We start from the raw sequence: 14756 nt of genomic DNA, 5'->3' as shown, positions 1-14756 counted from the left end.
CCTGAGCCGAAGGCAGTCGCTTAACCAACTGAGCCACCCAGGCGCCCAATTTGAGAACATTTTTGTCCTTGCAATAACAAACTTCATACCAATTACCAGTCACTCCCCAACTCCTCTATCCCTCCAGGCCTAGGCAATCAGTGATCTACCAACTGTCTCCATAGATCTGCCTTTTCTGGACACTTCATATATACAGAATTCTAGAGTAAGTGGCCTTCTGTGCCTGGCTTCTTCCACTCAGTATATTTTCACTGTCCATCTGCGTTGAAGTATGTATCAATATTTCATTCTTTAAGATTTTATTTATTTGTGAGAGAGACAGAGATAGTGACAGAGACAGCGAGAGAGAGAGAGCACAAGCGGGGAGGAGAGGGAGAAGCAGGCTCCCCAGTGAGCAGGGAGCCTGATGTGGGGCTCAATCCCAGGATCTTGGGATCATGACCTGAGCCAAGGCAGATGCTTAACCGACTGAGCCACCTAGGCATCCCAGTATTTCATTCTTTACAACCATTTTTATAGCAGTTTTAGATTCACAACAAAATTGAAAGGAAGGTACAGAAATTTCCCATATACCCCCCACCCTCACACATGCATAGTCTCTCCCATTATCAACATCTTGCACCAGACTGGAATATTTGGTCTAATTGATGAACCTACATAGACCCATCATAATCATCTAAATTCCATTGTTTACATCATGGTTCATTCTTGGTCTTACACATTCTGTGGGTCTGGACAAATATATAATGACATCATACAGAGAATTTTCACTATCCTAAAAATCCTCTGTGCTCCATCTGTTCATCCTCCTCCCCCAACTACTGATAATTTTTACTGTCCCCACAGTTTTGCTTTTTCCAGAATGTCATAGCTGGAATCATATAGGATGTAGCCTTCTCAGATTTCACTTTGCAGTATGCATCTGAGGTTCCTTGAGATCTTATCATGGCTTGATAGCTCATTTCTTTCCATTGTCTGGATATGCCACAGTGTATTTATTTTTTCACCCTCACTGAAGGTCATCTTGGTCATGTTCAACTTTTATTATTATTAAAAAAATCTTTCAGGAACACCTGGGTGGCTCAGTCGATTAAGTGTCTGCTTTTGGCTCAGGTCACGATCTTAGGGTCCTGGGATGGAGCCCTCCATCATGCTCCCTGCTCAGCAGGGAGTCTGCTTCTTCCTCTCCCTCTGCCCCTCCCCTTGCTTGTGCACTCTCCTTCTCTCTCTTTCGCTCTCGTTCAAATAAATAAAATCTTTAAAAAAATTCTTTCATCAACATCCATGTACAGTTTTTTTGTGTGGACCTAAGACTTCACTCCATTGGATAAATAATAGGAGCATGATAGCTGGATCATATGGTAAGAGTAGGTTTAGTTTTTTAATAAACTGTAAAACTGTCTTCCAAAGTGACTATACCACTCTGCATCTCCATGAGCAATGAGAGAGTTCATGTTGCTACATGACCTCAGTATTTGGTGTTGTCAGTGTTTCAGATTTTAGCCATGCTGCTAAATGTACAGTGGTTTCTTGTTTTATTTCGCACTTCCTTGATGACATATGATGTGGAGCATCTTTTTCTATGCTTATTTGCCATCGGTATGTCTTCTTCAGTCATGTGTCTATTAAGGTTTTTAGCCCATTCTTTAATCTAGTTCTTTTCTTACTGTTAGGTTTTAAGAGTTCTTTGCAAATTTTGGGTAAGAGTCCTTTATCAGATATGTTTTTTGCAATTATTTTCTACCAATCTGTGGACTGTCTTCTCATTCTCTTGACATTGCCTTTAGCAAAGCAGAAATTTTTAATTTTAATGATATCCAGCTTCCCTTTTTTTTTCTTTCATGGATCATGCCATTGGTGCTACATCTTAAAAGCCACTGCCATACTCAATTTCATCTAAGTTTTCTCCTTTGTTATCTTTTTAAAGTTTTATACTTTTTCTTTCTATAAGTCTGATCCATTTGAGGTATTTTTGTGGAGGGTATAATGGTGTATTTTGTGAAGAGTATTGGGTCTAAGGTCTATATTCATTTTTTGCATGTCCAGTTGTTCCAGCATCATTTGTTGAAAAGATCATCTTTGCTCCATTGTACTTGTTTGCTCCTTTGTCAAAGGTCAATTGATTATATTTATAGGGGTCTATTTCTGAGTTCTCCATTCTCTTTCACTGATCTATTTGCCTAATGTTTCACCAATGCCACTGTCTTCATCACCGGAGCTTTATATTAAATTTGAAGACCAGAAGTGTCAGTTCTCCATCCTTATTCTTTAATATTGTGTTAGCTATTCTAGATCTTTTGATTCTCCATGTAAAATTTAGAATCACCTTGTCAATATGCAAAAACTAACTTGAGATTTTGACCGACATTGTATTAAACCTATAGATCTAGTTGGGAAGAAGTGACATCTTAACAATATTAAGTCTTCCTATCCATGAACATGGAATCTCTCTCCATTTATTTAATTCTTTCTTCTACTTCATCAGAATTTTATGGTTTTCTTCATATAGATTTTGTGTGTATTTTATTAAATTTATGCCTAAGTCACTTCTTGAGCCTAATGTAAATGGAGTTGTGTTTTTAATTTCAAATTGCTCTTGTTCTTAGCTGGTATATAAAAAAATGATAGACTTCTATATATAATCTTGTATCCTCCAAGTTTGCTGTAATTGTTTATTAGTTTTGTTTTTGTTTTTTTTTTAGTTTTTTCAGGTTTTATATCGTCAGTTATGTCATCTATGAAGAAATACAGTTTTATATCTTCATTTCCAATCTGTATATGCTTTCTTTTTTTATTTTATTGTATTAGCTAGAACTTCCAGTACAATGTTAAAAAGGAGTAGGGAGAGAACACCTTTGCCTTTTATCTGACCTTAAAGGGAAAATTTTGAGTTTCTCAACATTAAGTATGATGTTAACTTTAAGAACGATATTTTTTGTTCAGAGTCTTTCTCAAACTGAGCGTGTTCACCTCTATTCCTCTTTAACTAAGAACTTTTATCATGATTAAGTGTTGGATTTTGTCAAATGCCTTTTCTACACTGATATATTGACATCATCATGTAATTTTTCTTACCTAGCCTATTAATGTGATAGATCACACTAACTGATTTTCAAATGTTCAACCAGCCTTGCACACCTGGGATAAATCTCCCTTGGTTGTGATATAGTCTTTTTTTTATACATTATTGAATTTGATTTGCTAATATCATTTTTATATATGAATATTTCATTGTAGGGATATACCACATTCTGTTTATTCATCAGTAGATGTACATTCGGATTATTTCTATTTTTTGCTCTTATGAATAATGCTTCAATGACCATTTGTGTGTAGGTTTGTGTGCACATAGGTTTTCGGTTTTCATGGGTATATACCTGGTAGTGCAAATGCTGGGTCCTATGGTAACTCCATATTTATTTTTTTTTAAGGAGCTGCCAGAATGTTTTAAAAAGTAGTTGCACTGGGACACCTGGGTGGATCAGTTGGTTGAGTGTCTGACTCTTGGTTTTGGCTCAGGTCATGATATCAGAGTCATGAGATCGAGCCCTATGTTGGGCTCCATGCTTAGCAGGGAGTTTGCTTAAGAGTCTCTCTCCCTCTCCCTCTGCCCCTACCCCACTCTTTCTCTCTCTCAAATAAATAAATCTTTAAAAACAAAAAAAGTAGCTGCACTATTTTGCAATCCAACCAGCACCTACCCTCATCCTTGCAAATACTTGATATTGTCAGTCTTTTTGATTATACATATTCTAGTATGAAGTAGTACCTCATTGTGGTTTCACTGTGCATTTCCCTAACAGATGATGTTAAGCACCCTGCCGTGTTCTAATTGTACATTTGTATCTTATTTGGTGAAATGTCTATTCAGAACCTTTGCCCACTTCAAAATTAGGTTTTTACTTTTTACGTTGAATTATGAGAGTTCTTTATCTACTCTGGATATAAATCTTTTATCAGATACATGATTTGCAAATATTTTTCCCATTTTGTGGGTTGACTTTTCACTTTTTTGATGATATCATTTGAATCAAAAAAGATTTAATTTTTATGATGCTAATTTGTCTATTTTCTTTTTTGCTTGTGCTTTTGGTGTCAAGTCTCAGAAACCATTGCTTAACCCCAAATCACAAAGATTTGCTCCTGTTTTCCTTTAGGAGTTTTGTAGTTGTGGTTCTCACATTTAGATTAGATTATGCATGAGGTAGGGACCCAAATTCATTTTTATGTGTATTACCAGTTGTGTCAGGATTATTTGTTGAAAAGACAGTTTCTTCTTCACTGAATTGTCTTGACTGATTTTTGAGTCAAACTAAACTTTCATTTCTAGGATAAATCCCACTTAGTGGAATATAATGCTTCATATATGTTTCTGGACTTGGTTTACTACTATTTTGTTGAGGATTTTTGTATTTGTATTCATAAGGGATATTGGTCTATCATTTTCTTGAGCTACCTTTGTCTGGTTGTGGTATCAAAGAAATACTGACTGGTCTTAGTAGAATGAGTTGGAAAGTGTTCCCTCCTCTAATATTTTTTGGAAAAATGGGCAATTTTTTGATTACTAACTCAATCTTTTTGCTTGTTATAAGTCTATTCACATTTTTTGTTTCTTTCTGAGTCAGTTTGATAGTTTATGTCTTTCTAGGAATTTGTCCACTTCATCTAGGTTATCCTAAACATATTTGTTGGCTTATAATTATTCATAGTAGTCCATCATTCTTTTTGTGTTAGTACCGGTATTTCCTCTGAATGAAGCAACTTTTAAATAGTTTAATAATTATCATAGAATTTTGAAATTAATAAAAGCAAAGCTAAATATATAATGGACTATTACAATTTTGAGTTTTTACAAATTCTGAGTTACAGGACATACAACAACATATCCTTCCAGCTCTCACCTCTGGAATGAAAAAAGAGGCACAAAGACAGAACCTACACATTTTTAGTTAAAATACACTAAAGTCAGTTCAACTGAATTAAGAAACAAGAAACAGCCAACCACACTTACATTAACACATGCACATGCACCCACTATAATAAATCCACTATGACATATTCTGAAGGCATGAGCATTGTAAAACAATCGTGTGCCAAACCCTCTCAATTTTTTGAACAGAAACTAATTCACCCATTTCTTGAGTTCAGGACCATCAGAATTCTATACATTACGCTTTCTGAAATCATAGTTCACATACATAGTTCACATATTACACATATGTATTAATGACCACATAATTTTTTACAGACTCCATGACCAAGAATCAGGTTCCCTGAAAGTCACAAAAAAGTCCAGATATTAATAAGATTCATAAATACATATTACATCTGATCTCTTCTTGTAAAAAAATTTATAAAACCCTCTTATAGGAAAAGTTGTGTATTTTATAGTGTTTTCTTTCAATAAAACTACTCTTAAACTTTCTTCAAAGAACCTGGACCAATTGTTGACTTTTCTAAAACAAAATTCAACTACAAAATTTTGAAAATGTTAAAGAATATGACAAGCTTCTAAGCTGTATTGATACATTTGATACATTCAGGAGAAAACTATGCTTATCATCATATACCTGACTGGTACTCTAGTTTGTAGAACACTTACGCCTTTTTGATTTTAGTTGATTTTTAGGGGGGGGGACCCCCAGGATGTAGGGCAGGGGGAACTAACAGATTTTATTATTTAAGCATTTTATTTTATGACACAATGAAAACTCCTTATTGCGCTAACATATTTATCATCCCATTAGAGAGGAGATAAAACTGAATTTCCCACAGGTTAGATGACCTGCCCAAGGTCACAGAGCTCCTAAGTGGTAATGCTGGGACCAGGAAATCCAGTCCACTGACTCCCAGTCACACATCTCCTCTGTATGACACTGCTTCTCACTTAGAAAAAAACAAGAGGCAAAAACTTAGAACACAAAGTGTGTTTAAGAAGAAAATTTCCGGTAAATCTCCCTCAACGTTTTCTCTGAAAGCATGTTTATTTTGAATGTTTATGAATCACTCTCCTTATCTAACTTTGTTATCAACAACTTGACTAAAAGCATGTTTTTCATAATCTTACTGATATTGAGTCTTCAGTGACCTGCAGCCTGTCAACTTCACATATTTAATAACCTTTAAATGTAGTCTTCAGAGCTTAGATCTATAAGATACTGTTAAAATATTAAACAACCCAGAGAAATCCCCTTTCATGCAATTTTGAGGCAAATTAGCTCATGTGTCACTGAATGTTCTTCTACACAACACTGATTTAAAACCTCATTCTTTGCAACTAATGAATTGTTGAACACTACATCAAAAACTAATGATGTACATTGGGGAAGGTATGTGCTATGGTGAGCACTGTGAATTGTGTAAGACTGATGAATCATAGACCTATACCCCTGAAACAAATAATACATTATATGTTAATAAAAAGAAAAAACAAAAACAAAAAAACTAATGATGTACTGCTCTATGTTGGCCAACTGAACATAATAATAAAAAAAAAACAAACTTCATTCCTCTAGCTCTGTAGATAGCTATTTATCAGTGATTAGAGATAATACCAATGACCAGTACCTAAATATTTTCTATATACTTAAGAAAGCTGGAACATATAATCTGTCCATGGAACAATACTATTGTTCAATCACAGCAGGAAGCACTAAATGAGAATGTAATTCATGGCATATGAGCATTGTAGCAGTATTCACCCAGCATAGGACAAAGTCCTTCTGAGTCCTCTGACACAGAGTCCTAAGTACAAATTAGTTTATCTTCACTTTCTCCTCAGAGAAACCAACATTTACTTATAATCTAAAAAGTCTTCAAGAGTCAATATGATTTTAGAGACAACATATCCTAAGTGGTCACACACCCATGGGTTAAAATGGAGATTGCAGTCATAAACCTACTCTCTAACCTAGTGACCGATGGACTTCAGTCCAAAATGATACCGTCCTATAGGGCATTTATAATTATTGGGGTGGGGGTGAGAAAAATATCTGAGGAAGCTCTGGGGGAACGTGATTAAAGTATACTTATTGCTTTGAGCACTGAGTAACATACAGAATTGCTGAATCGCTATACTGCACACCTAAAACGAACACTATATGTTAACAATACTGGAATTCAAATTAAAAACTTAAAAAAAGGAAGCTGATTTAAGTCTTCGCTGCTCCCCCACATCCAAACCAGTGAGATGAGGAATTTGAAAAAATCTGCACTTTGGCCAGAGATTTCCTGGGAGAATCTGAGGAAGAAGAAGTACTAGCTGCTTCCCTAGTGCCTTGACCCTGGTTGTGGCAGCAAATTTCTCTCAATTCCCCAGACCATTTACAAAAAAAAACAGGTGGTCCTTCTCCTGTTACACTGCTACCAATAAGACTGCAAATGAGTTGTTAAAAGTGTAGGATCCCAAAGAGCATCTAAGAGAAGGTGCGCAAATAGACTATGTTGGGATCTTACCTTTTGGCTTCCTCTAGGTGGCAGAGATATTCATAAGCAATGTTCTGCCGCCTCCTCTCATCCATCTCCTCTGCAGAGAGCCTTTCATCATCCACGATAGCTAAAAACAGAGGAGAGAGTCACATTACTCGTAAGGGCAGAATTCATCAAATAAACACCCGAGACAACAACTAGAAAAAAAACTCATGCAATTCAACATTGGACCCTGAAAGACAGGGGTATTGAAACATCAGGCATAGAAAGATTTGCCTTTGCGTTATTACAATATGTCATTGCTAGCAAAAAAAAAAAAAAAAAAATGCAGTATGGGCTAAAATTACTACATAGAATGAAAACAGCCATAGTTCATAGACATGATGCTGTAGAATTTAGACAGTCTCAAGTCAATTAGAGCATGGTCCACTTGCAACAACTTTCCTTAACAAGCTTGTAGAATTGGCCCAGTGGCTCAGCTTGACCTTCCTGGAAATTCTGAGGTTTAACAAATAATCTACAAGGACATGTGTTTTCCCACTCCTAAAAGGAATTAAAGCTTCTCATCCATTGCAAACCCTATTTTATAGATGCCAAACTCTAAGATTCCTCCTTCACGTATTTCTTGGCCTTTGTGAGGTTAACCTTCCTGGTCAACAGGCATCCAAAAGAACAAAACAAAGGAGCCATCAAGTGAGCAGTTTTCAAGCCCACACTCTTTATTCCAACACAAACCTAGTTTATAAACTTCCACAATTCAACTTTGCTTTTCTATAGAGAACAGGGCCTCCCCATTTCCTGAGCGCATTTCCTCTGCCCAGAGTCTCAACAGCACTCACCTGTCGCATCTGCCAACTCTTAGCTGTCCATTTTCATGACAACATTCCTTTCTCATAACAAGGAACTCCTTTTCCTTCTTCAATCCTGAACTTTAATTATGATAACTATAAAATCAATTTGGTTTCCACTTTGTTACATTGTTCCTCCAATGAACACAAGATATGTGTGTAGCAGGGATATGGTCACATGGGGCAGGAATGTCAGTATGCTCTTTTCTTCTGCAGCTACAAGTTCCAATCAGCCATTTCATAAATGACACCCCTGGTTCCAAGCAGAAGAGTTAAAGTCACCCGTCCATCCCTAAGAAAGGCCAATCCCGTGCCCTACTGATGAGTCCAAAATATCATCGTGGCAAACAAAAGGAATGAAGACCAAATTTTGAACTCTTACTGGAGCAAGTACAATGCTAAATGCTTAAGATCTAAAAATAATACCAGAACCCTTAAAGAACTCAAAAAAGAAGGGCTTAAATCTACATCAATATAAAATATGGCAGAATTCCCTAAGCATATAAAAACATGCTAGATGCTTATTTACCAAGTGCTTAGTTTGTTTCAAGCCCTTAGGCCGTGTTTCTTATGAACTGTCTCATATAAGTCTCATGACAATATGAGGCAGGTAATTTGTCCCACTTTACAGAGCAAACAGGATTGAAGTCATTTGCACAAGTGAAAAGTAGAAACATTAGGGCTAGAATCTAATGTGTGGATTGGATAGGGAAAAAAAAACAGTATGGAAGAACTTAGGAAAATGTCTCTTTTTATAGATGAGGAAGAAAAGGAACCAGCAGAAGAGGGGAGATGTGGAAAAGCACCAGGACAGGCTTGGGTATAACAAAATTGGGGCCAAAGAAGCAGATGTCTCCACACAGCTCACCACCCTTATCCTATCCTCCCTTTCTACCACTCTCAACTTCCCAGTGTGGCTCCATTCCTTGAAACAGGGAAACCTCATCCTGGACCAATAGTATCAATAAGGGTCAACAAAGATTCGTGTTTGTCAAAAGCATCTTCTTTTTCTTAATAAATTCAATCTGGTATGAACTTTAAAAGAGAGATCTCAAGTTTAGGAGGAGTACCAAGCTCTGGAACCACCTCCTCTGCACCCCCACCTCAAGATCGAAGGTCTTCGCTGTCTCTCCCCTGGACTCTTTTTTTTTTTTTTTGACAGAGAGAGACACAGCGAAAGAGGGAACACAAGCAGGGTGGGAGAAGAGAGGGAGAAGCAGGCTTCCCGCTGAGCAGGGAGCCTGATGCAGGGCTCGATCCCAGGACTCTGGGATCATGATCATGACCTGAGCCGAAAGCAGACGCTTAACGACTGAGCCACCAAGGCACCCCTCTCCCCTGGACTCTTGCAAACATCCTCAAATAACCTCACAGACACCCCTCCTCCACTCGTTCTCCTCACTACCACCAGAGCATCTTTCAAACACACAGTCCTGCAGATGTTATTCTCTCTCGCAAAACCTGTGATGGATCCCCATTTCCTACAGAACAAAGATCAAGCAGACTTTCCTACTCCTGCCCTACAAGAAGGCTGCATTCCAGCCACTTCTTCCAGAGAGCGCTATATTCCAGCACCACACCACAACATTTTAGGTTTTAGTGCTTCTGCATTCCACTTTCTCTCTGCCTGGAAAGCCATTCTCCCACCTTCTGTGTGTGACATCTTCTCAAGCAAAATTCTGTGGATTTCCAAGTGAGGATACACCTAATTTCCTCAGCACTTTTGTTCACCTTTCTATTACATCATTCATCACAGAAGCTCAGTCACATCTCCCTCTACAAAATGGGTTCTGTACTGGAAAGGACTCTTGATTCATCTACATGCCCCCCTCACATTTATCACGGTTCCCTGAAGACAGAGAACACAAAACCCTGTGCTGAAAAATTACCTTCATGAAGGGAGCTCAGCATCATCCCGTAATGAAGATATTTTGCAAATTATGCTTCTCTTACCCTGCGTTTTCTTAGAAGGCAACTGGCATGCCCACATATCCTCACCTATTCCTCCATTTCCACTGTTCCTAACACTTCATCCCAAAGACACCTCATGATTTCTAGTTTCTTGTTCTAATTTCAGTCTAAAGATGGTCTCCTATTTCTGACAGGACACTTTCATTGTATAGTAACTTCAGACATATTAAAGCTTGAAAACAGTATAAAACTCCTAGTATGAATCCACGCGATTGTCCTACCCTCCCCAACTTTTAAGTAGGAGTGCAGGAGTCACTTTCTAAAGGAGCCACTCTCACTGCCACCTTCCTTTTTGGCTGCTACTTCCTCCCACCTCAATCAACCGACCCAGGAGGAACTAGAAGTCTTAACAGCACTCAGTTCCTAGACCTCGACCCCCAACTCCCTGCACAAGCCACGCAGGAACCCACCATTCCAGGAGAGCTGCTGAGAACTCAGCTCTCTAACTATGACATCACCCCATCCAAAGGGAAGATTTGACTTAATGCTTGAATTAACACACACATACACACCCCACAAAGCTTTAAATGGCAGTTTCCAACATATTGGCCACAGCTGATAGAATTCTGCCCATCTTGACGGCTCAACTCAACGATCACTTCCTTTCCTGTCTTCCCTGTCTGCTCCCACTCAAAATGTGCTCTCTCCTGGCACCTCCTATACTGCTTCATTTAATAGTAAACTCCTAGAAGGCAAATTTGTGTCCTCAACGTGTCGGGCTCACTGTCCTGCACAGGCTATGGGCTCCATAAGAATATGTGACAAACAAATCATCTCTTAGGAGGAATGGTGAATATGAGGGCTCTGAAGTATCTATGTGGGTAGTTTGATTTGCCTGCTTACACCTTCCTTCCCTTCCGACCTGGCCCTCGGGACCACCTATCTGGCCACTGCCCTCCCAACCACGGCCACTTCAGCCTCACCTTCCTGCCTTCATGACCTATGGTCAAAGCATATGCTAAGGTTCTGAGCGTGAGAATGTCTGAATCACAGCAGAAGGCAATCCTTCTGGAGCACAGAAGTTGCCTGCTACTTTTTCTGCATTATTCAATGTTGACTAAGTAGCAATTTCTGATAAGAACCCTTGGCATGGATAATCATCCTGCCATTTAAAGAGCCTCACGGAACTGATAAAATCATTCACTTCAACATGACTTAAGCACTCTCCCTTGTTACTGTGTGGCCCTCATCATCCCCCTGAAGGACAGACATTATCTCCTTCTTACAAATTAGGAAATGGGTCATGCGAGGGGAAGGGATGGCGTGCGGTTACTCGCTAGGTCACTGGCACAGCCTGGGCTGGAGCCCAGATCCCTCAGCTCTGCAGCCGCTGCTCATTGCCCCAGGCCCCGCCGCTGCTAAATCAGAGCGAGCCAGGACAGACGCTTGTCACCACCAAACCCAAGGGCCTTCAGAACCTCTTTTAACTTAAGGCAGCTTGACTAACTGTGATTTCCTCTGAAGTTCACCTTTACTTGCTGCCTCAAACCCTAAGAGGCACGAGGACATTGTGAAGAACAGCTTCCAGAACTATAAGCAACTCACAAAATGCCTTTTGTAACATTAGCAGATGCCGGCTGAAAGATGGTATTTTAAAGTGCTAACATTCTGGGGAAATCACATGAGAGGGCTTATTCAGAGGTGTAAGGAGCAGAACAAGAATTGGTAGAGAAGGTTTCGAAGTAAGACTCTTAGCGATGGAAGGAAACTTAAGAAGTACATTTTCCAAAGAATGCCCACAAAATCCAATGTGAAAACAGCCTGAAGACCTACCTCATTCATTAAGGAGTTTGCCTGGTCACTATATTTCCGCTACTTGCTCCTTCACACTCACAGACACCAAAGCCACCATCTCCTTGGTATTCAAATTCATTCACTTGTTCAACAAGTATTTGAGGGGCTGCTTTGTGCCAGTCTGTTCTATGGACCGGATACAAAGCATGACACACACAGGAAGTCCCTCAGCAAGTTTTTATTATAGTTAAACAACTCAAAGTGTGACATAATTGCAGGATGCTTAGATAGGTAGGGATATACTCCCTCCAATGGAGGATGGGTCAGCAAGAATCACAAACACCAGGACTGGGAAGCTCTATTTGATGAAATGGTAGTATTTAAAACATGTCCCTTTAAGGAAAAGCAGGTTAAAAATATGGTATAAAGTATCAATTCATAGTACCATACTAGAGTTTAGCATTTTATACACACGTTATGATTCTGGGTGACTCAAAATTTCTTTAAGGAGCCCTGAAAATCTTCAGTCCTGAATATGTAATTCAATTCAAACGTGTATTGAACCAGCTTGGAACATCTGTGATCAGCTTTTAGCCAGAAGAGCATAGCCAAGTGATTATCTCCCCATTCTGGGGACTTAAAGAATGGCTACCAGAGACAGATACCTGAAGGAAGGAACTAGAAGGAAGAGAATTGATTCCAAGACCCTAAAATGAGCAAGTGACAGGGGTGGAATATAAAGATGAGAGAACCCCCAGTCCAAAATTTCCACTAAGGCGAAACACTCAATAAACTTGACACATGATAAATTCTGGCTTCACACCAGCTTCCTGAAGCATTTCCCAGCTACTTGATCTTAACATGATCCAACTTCCCTAATCTGAGTCTTCTTTTGAAAAATATACAAAACAAAAATACTCTAAAGAATTTTTAACAATGATACAGAGTGCCATGACATGTGTTAAAAACATCTGAAGTTTTATCAAGTGACTAAAATTATGGGACACTGAGTACAGGGGCTCCTACCTCATCCACCCCTACCAAGTGCCAGGTAAGTAGTACGTGCTCAATAAAAGCTGCTAAGTGGTGTGCTCAGCTTTGTGCTCACAAGCAGAGATGCTGTGTCCTTTACAGGTTTAGTCCTACTAAGTCCAATGCCCTGAGAGTAACACAGCCACAATGTCCAGATCCTAAGGGAAGGTGAACTTTAACGCCTGCCCTCCACACTTTTCCTGGAACTTCTTTCCCATCACACATTTCTAAGAACTCTCCAAAGTTGTAAAGCAACACACAACTTCAGAGGATATTCTGGTTAGACAGGGTTATAAGACACTGTGGTTGCTTCCTCTAATAAGGCAAAGCCCTAAATCCTCAAACTCAGCATTGGAAGGAGAATTTCCTAGGTGAGGAAAGAAGGTAACCGCCCAAAACTACACAAGTTACTTATAAGAGTTCGAGTCTCCGGCCACCCACCTCCTTTTTCAGTGAGGTTATTAAGGCCCAGAAGACTTAGGAAACCTCTTTGTCATATTTACTCAAGAAAAAGAACAAAATATCTCAGGCTTTGTGAAAATGGTTAATCCTCTTCTGCAAATATGCTTTCGACGTACATTGCTTCCAGACATACCTACAAAAGAGGGTTCTCTGATCCCACTTGGAAACAAAAGGTTCCAAACATGTTTCCCACAAGAATGTGATCTTGCGGGGCACCTGGGTGGCTCAGTCGTTAAAGCGTCTGCCTTCGGCTCAGGTCATGATCCCGGGGTCCTGGGATCGAGCCCCACATCGGGCTCCCTGCTCCGCGGGAAGCCTGCTTCTCCCTCTCTCATTCCCCCTGCTTGTGTTCCCTCTCTCGCTGTGTCTCTCTCTGTCGAATGGATAAATAAAATCTTTTAAAAAAAAGAATGTGGTCTTGCGTGAGCATCTAAAATGCCGTCAGTTTCTACCAAGTCTGAATCTCAAAACTTAGGACACCTTTTCAGAACAGAACCTCATGTCTACATCTCCACAGAGAATAAAATTCATTTTGGTCCACTGTGCAAATCTGAAAAATGTTGCACTTTTTTGTTAAAAGATTTTACTTACTTATTTGACAGAGAGAGACACAGCGAGAGAGGGAACACAAGCAGGGGGAGTGGGAGAGGGAGAAGCAGACTCCCCGCTGAGCAGGGAGCCCAACACGGGGCTCGATCCCAGGAACCTGGGATCATGGCCTGAGCCGAAGGCAGACGCTTAATGACTGAGCCACCCAGGTGCCCCTGAAGAATGTTGCACTTTTTATAGTCTAGAAATTCAAAGCAGTCCATGGAGAGATTATTAAGGTCCACCCCGCAGATTGGGATGGGAAGGATCCAGGACTTTGTTCCAATTGAGGGAAGAACTAAAGGCAATGATTGCTAGATTTGGGATTTCTTAATCATTATTTCAAAAAATATTTGAGGGGTAAAAAGCACTTCTTTTGCTTCCAAGTAGGCATAAGTAAAATTCCATTTGTTCACTGCCTGCTCCTACACACTCCATCATCCTTACACAGATCTCAGTAAGGAAGAAAAGACTGTCAAGTTTCCAAGGCCAATTTAAAAATTGTAGCTCCAACAGTTAAAATTACAGGAGGAATTGTAAAACCTTTCGTCTGGATGAGCTTCTACTATTTTTAAAAGAGAAAGGAATTCAAGTCATCTCTACTTGAGTATGAACTGTTTATGCCTAAGATGGTCAGTGCAAAATGCTCCAAATTATGTAGAACCAGTCCTAAAATTATTCTCCCTGTTCTCT

General features: G+C 39.3%; 1 protein-coding gene across 1 annotated transcript in view; it reads right to left on the bottom strand.

Annotated features, from left to right (window-relative positions):
• IQGAP2 (IQ motif containing GTPase activating protein 2) overlaps nt 1–14756 on the bottom strand; it is a 293302-nt gene that overhangs the window by 240351 nt on the left and 38195 nt on the right. The window contains exon 2 of the mRNA XM_044916696.1: nt 7456–7555. Coding sequence (XP_044772631.1) covers nt 7456–7555 — 100 coding nt within the window. The remainder of the gene's footprint in view (nt 1–7455; nt 7556–14756) is intronic.

This window comes from Neomonachus schauinslandi, chromosome 7, assembly GCF_002201575.2.
Source record: "Neomonachus schauinslandi chromosome 7, ASM220157v2, whole genome shotgun sequence".
Classification (NCBI taxonomy): domain Eukaryota; kingdom Metazoa; phylum Chordata; class Mammalia; order Carnivora; family Phocidae; genus Neomonachus; species Neomonachus schauinslandi.
Note: the sequence above shows the minus strand (reverse complement) of the source record. Positions and strands in the feature narration are given on the sequence as shown.